The sequence below is a fragment of the Poecilia formosa genome, unplaced genomic scaffold, assembly GCF_000485575.1.
Source record: "Poecilia formosa unplaced genomic scaffold, Poecilia_formosa-5.1.2 Scaffold871, whole genome shotgun sequence".
Taxonomy (NCBI): Eukaryota; Metazoa; Chordata; class Actinopteri; order Cyprinodontiformes; family Poeciliidae; genus Poecilia; species Poecilia formosa.
This window is the reverse complement of record NW_006800810.1, coordinates 21,465-26,705: the sequence shown is the minus strand read 5'-3', so window position 1 is coordinate 26,705 and position 5,241 is coordinate 21,465. Positions and strand designations below refer to the sequence as shown.

At 45.1% G+C, this 5,241-nt stretch overlaps 1 protein-coding gene and 1 gene segment (V, D, J or C); both read left to right on the top strand.

Moving 5' to 3' along the window:
- Positions 1-3,200, top strand: part of LOC103131908 (T-cell receptor alpha chain V region CTL-F3-like) — a 7,894-nt gene extending 4,694 nt beyond the window's left edge. Inside the window, 1 exon segment of the V gene segment in view lies at positions 3,101-3,200. Coding sequence covers positions 3,101-3,200 — 100 coding nt within the window.
- A 1,713-nt stretch (positions 3,201-4,913) lies between these two features.
- LOC107834964 (nuclear factor 7, ovary-like) overlaps positions 4,914-5,241 on the top strand; it is a 2,170-nt gene continuing 1,842 nt past the window's right edge. The window contains exon 1 of the mRNA XM_016666992.1: positions 4,914-5,236. Coding sequence (XP_016522478.1) covers positions 5,024-5,236 — 213 coding nt within the window. The 5' untranslated portion in view covers positions 4,914-5,023. The remainder of the gene's footprint in view (positions 5,237-5,241) is intronic.

Sequence of the window (5,241 nt, the reverse complement as noted above, 5' to 3'; positions counted from 1 at the left end):
TCCCTGTTAATCCTCTGGTTGTTGAGTCTTTGGACTGAAGACAGAGACATGAAGCAGTAAAGATCAGAGACAGAGCTGCTGAGGAAGCAGAAAACTGTGGTAATTCTGTAATCATGTTTCTATATGTATTTTGTTTACATAAATAACTTTACTGAGTTATTTGTTCAGGTTAACATTTCTTGAAACTGAATCAGGTTTGATCCATCAACAGGATGACGAATGTAGAGCAAAATCCTTTGGGGCCCTCTGGACCTGATAAAGTGTTACACAAGTACAGGACATTTAGCACCACCTGCTGGTAAGGAGTGTGGACCAAATGTGGCCCAAAGAAACTCAAATCCTTTTAAATGACTGTCTTAAACAGAACATGACCTGGTAGCTTTTACTTCTAGTTTTGTAGTTTTGGCTGTGATTGGTTGATACATGAATCCAATCACTGGGGGTATATAAAAATATACCCCCAGTAATTTATAGATTACTTCATGTAGTGAGGGATGATGAAGTTGAATTAATTTTCACAGAGCATCAGCATGCAGAGCCTGAAGCGAGGAGGATTCTCCCCTCTCTGTCAGCCTTTCCTTCCACATTAGCAGTTCTCTTTAGGTGTGTTTTGTTAGTCATTTGAAGTAAAATTGTAAGAAAAATCTTTATTTTTAAATTGTTAGAAAGTCTATTTTCTAAAATAACATCACTGGGTGAGGATATGGGCCCTGATCAAATGCTGCAGCATCCCCTCCATAGAAATACAATCTGATAAGACATTTTTAAAGTAACTTATTAATATTAACTCTGTTAATCTCTGTCTTTAAGTTTATACATATTCCTTTCTCTGTAATGCTAAGAAATACTAATACAATGTAAGTGGATTAGGATATATTTATTTCCATACTTATTGAGGTAATTGTGGCTCATTGAGAAAAACAGGTGAGAGTGAGAGGTGGAGCAACACTGGAAAGTTTCACTTCCAGTTTCCAGAAATGAAAGTAAAATGAGTGAAGAACAGCAGAGCTGCAGTCGAGACTTAATTTCTCAGTCTATGCTCATTTCTTCTTTCTCAACAACTGAGTCAAACAGCGGTGAGTACAGCTGATCATATCCACTGTTTCTATCTGCAGCAATCTGAACGATTTCAAGAAGAAGCAAGCTGGGAATAATCTTCTCATTGCTTTCAGAAGCATACAGACTTTAAGCTAAACATTTATTTTCCAAATGTTTTAACTTACATTAAAACTACATTTTTCATGCTATGAAAGTGGATCTTACGATTTCATTCCAACTAAAAATAAAGAATTATTCCATCAGCAGTTCAACTGTCAGTTTAATTTAGCTTCAGTTAAATCAGTGGTTCCCAAACTTTTTCTTCTGCACCCCCCTATGGATTACAAATGGCTGTCTGGTTGAAACGACGCGTGTGACGGGGGGGGGGTATCGACTTTTTTGGGGGCAAAATGAATGTACGTAGCTGAAAATAGACACCAACATCGGTAGCCTACAAGGTACTTGTTAAGCTTAAGGTTCTGTATTGATATTAGCTAGTCATCTTTTAGCTAACATTACCTGCATCCAGCAGCTTTACTCAACTCAGTCGGTTAGTTTGGAGGGAAAAACTGTGAAAAGTTCTTTGCTGGTTTGCTGCCGTGATTCTAACACAAACCTACGTAGCTCCGCACAGCAGCAGCAGGTCTCCTTCACAGGTGGAAACCCAGCGCCGTAGTGCTCATGTTGCATTTAAAGGCGGCTCGGAAAAACAGGTTACAACATGCTAACAACGGATTAAACAGTTTTAACTGCTGATAAAAGTGACAGAGGACACAAATATGGGAAGTGTGGAAGCCTCTACTGTATCAAATTGACATAGGAATAACAGAGAGTTAGCCATTCTAAGGTAAAAACCCAGCGAATACAGTGTTCATGTTTTGTTTTTTTCATCCAGACGGCTTCCCACGCCCCCCCTGCAAAGATATGGCGGCCCCCCTAGGGGGCGCGCCCCACAGTTTGGGAACCTCTGAGTTAAATTAAACTAGAAGTGAGGATACAGTGAAAGAGCAGCTAAGAAGAAGAGGCCAAACAAAGGGAATACTCTGTTTGGCTGGACAGTAGCAGTTGGGATGAAACATGGAAGGCAGTTGGTGATCCTGTGGAGGTATGGGAGTGTCTAATCTGTTCAATAAGGTCAGAGGGAGTGAGAAAACACCTGGAGAATGGAGGGGAAGTGTGCTGGTGCCAATTTTCAAGAACAAGGAAGATGAAAAACACTGTGACAACTGTGGAGGAATGAAGTCGAAGAGTCATTCAATGTTATGGAAAAGAGTTGCTGAAGCCAGACTGAGGTTTGGATCTGTGAGCAGCAGCAGCGTTTCATGTCAAGAAAATGTTCTACAGATATAATGTCTGCTTTGTGGATGTTGATAGAGAAGTCCAGAGAATGTCAGAGGAGCTGCATTGTGTTTTTATTGATGTAGAGAGGAGCTGTAGTTCTGCATGAGGAAGTCTGGAGAAGCAGAGAAACAGGTTAGCGTGGTGAAGGACCTGTATGTAAGACTGTGGTGAGGTGTGCTGCAGGAGTGACAGAGGAGTTTAAGGTGGAAGTGGGACTTCACCAAGGATCGGCTCTGAACCTTTCCTGTTTGCTGCGGATATGGACAGGTTGATGAGGTTAGACAGGAATCTCCATGGACTATGATGTTTATAGATGACATTGTGATCTGTGGTGAGAGCAGAAAACAGGTGGAGGAAAATCTCAAGAGATAGAGAGAAGTGATGTTTAGATGTGTCAAGACAGAATACATTTGTGAATGAGAGGGACTCAGGTGGAGACATGAGGTTACAAGGTGACTCTCTGTGGTGACCCCTAAATGGAAAAGCCGAAAGGAAAAGAAGTAGTTTGAGCTTCAGTTGATAACAGGAAGGCTCCTCCCAGTTTAAAGTTTGCAGAAAGACTCTCCCTGTTGGAATAATCACAGTAAATAATTCTGATGAGATAAAATGCTATTTTATGATATATAGGAGCAAAGTCCACAGCGAGACACTGCCAGCTGCCACCTGACCAGCTTCTTACAGACTGTTCTCCCTGTTTATGTAAATCATTTTATTGGTACAGACAGAAGGCCAGTCATTTCTGGAGCCAGGCCCCGCCTTCTTGGAGTCCCCGGGAGGGGTACTGGAGAGTGCCCCTCCTGGGGACTCCCTTCTTCTACTGAGGGACTTCAGCACTCACATGGGCAATAAAAATCAGACCTGGAGGGCTGTGATTGGGAGGATCGGCCCCACTGATCTGAACCAGAATGTTGTTCTGTTGTTGGACTTCTGTGCTGGTCAGGGACTGTCTATTAGTAACACCATGTTTAGGCATAAGGTTGTCCATGTGTGCTCTTGGCACCAGGACATCCTAGGCTAGAGGTGGGGCAATCCTGGTCCTCGAAGGCCAGTGTCCTGCAACTCTTAGATGTTTCTCTGGTCCAACACACTTCAATTAAACAACTGAATCACCTCCTAAGTGAATTCAAGTTCTCCAGAGTCCTGCTAATGACCTCATTCTTTGACTCCTGAGTGTTGAAGTAGAGACACATCTAAAAGTTGCAGGACCCTGGCTCTCAAGGACAGGAGTTGCACACGTCTGCCCTAGGTGGCGGTTCAATGATTAACTTTGTTGTTGTCTCATCAGATCTGTGACCGTATGTCTTGGACATACCTTGAAGAGGTGCAGAGCTGTCCACTGACCACTACCTGTGGTGAGTTGACTCTGGCAGTGGGGAGGAAGCCGGTCAGACCTGGCAGGCCCAAACATATTATGAGGGTCTGCTAGAATTGTCTGACAGAGTCTCCTGTGAGATGGAGCTTTAACTTCCAACTTCAGAAGAGTTATGAACATGTTACAGGGGGACACTGAGTCTGAGTGGACCATGTTCCGTGCCTCTGTTGTTGAGGTGTCTTATCAGAGCTGTGGCCATGAGGTTGTCGGTGCCAGAGGACGTATAGGAGTTTGTCCAGCTAGTCTACATGTGATCTGTGGACTTGGAGAAGGACCTTGTCCCTCAGGGAGCCCTGTGGGGGCACTGTGGGAGTACCTTTGATACAGGCTTTTAGGTCCCTGTATGATTGGTGCCAGAGTCTGGTCCGCATTGCCGGTAGTAAGTCGGGCTTGTTTCCGGTGAGGGTTGGACTCTACCAAGGCTGCCCTTTGTCACCGATTCTGTTCATTACTTTCATGGCCAGAATTTCTAGGTGCAGCCAAGCGGCTGAGGGGATCAGCTTTGGTGGCCTAAGGATTGCGTCTTTGTTTTTTGTGGATGATGAGGTCCTATTGGATTCATCAGGTCGTGATCTGCAGCTCTCGCTGCAGCCGAGTGTGAAGCGGCCGGGATGAGAATCAGTGCCTCCAAATCTGAGGCCATGGTCTTGAGCCGGAAAAAGGTAGAGTACCTTCTCTGGGTCGGGGGGGCAGTCCTGCAAAAGTGGAGGAGTTTAAGTATCTCGGGATCTTGTTCACGAATGAGTGAAAAATGGAGCGGAAGATTGACAGGTGAATTGGCCTGGCTCTTGATTTACCGGTCGATCCACATTCCTACCCTCATCTATGGTCATGAGCTTTGGGTCATGGCCAAAAGAACGATATCACGGATACAAGCAGCTCTCCCTTAGAGATAAGATGAGAAGCTCGGTCATCATGGAGGGACTCAGAGTAGAGCCGCTGCTCCTTCACGTCAGGAGGAGTCAGTTCTCAGGCATCTGGTTAGGATGGATGTCTCCCCGGTAAGGAGTTTTGGATCCCACCAGGAGGAGGCCCAGGGGAAGACCCAGGACACAGTAGAGGGACTATGTTTCTCTGCTGGTCTGGAAATGCCTTGGGATTCCCCTGGAAGAGCTGGCCCAAGTGGCTGGGGAGAGGGAAGTCTGGACCTCACTACTTAGGCTGTTACTCCCGCTGAACTCCCTTCATGGAACCTGATCAGAACATCTCATACCTTCAGATCAGATAATCTGCTAATCATTGATCTGTGTCTCCTGTCCTCAGAGTTCAGACATGTCTTCTGGCTGCAGCCTGCGGTCTGAGGATCAGTTTCTGTGCTCCATCTGTCTGGACGTGTTCACTGATCCAGTCAGCACACCATGTGGACACAACTTCTGCAAGACCTGCATCACTCAGCACTGGGATGGAAATGGCCCCTATAAGTGTCCTCTGTGTAATGAGCTTTTCCCCCCTAAACCTGAGCTGAGAGTCAACACCTTCATCAAAGAGAT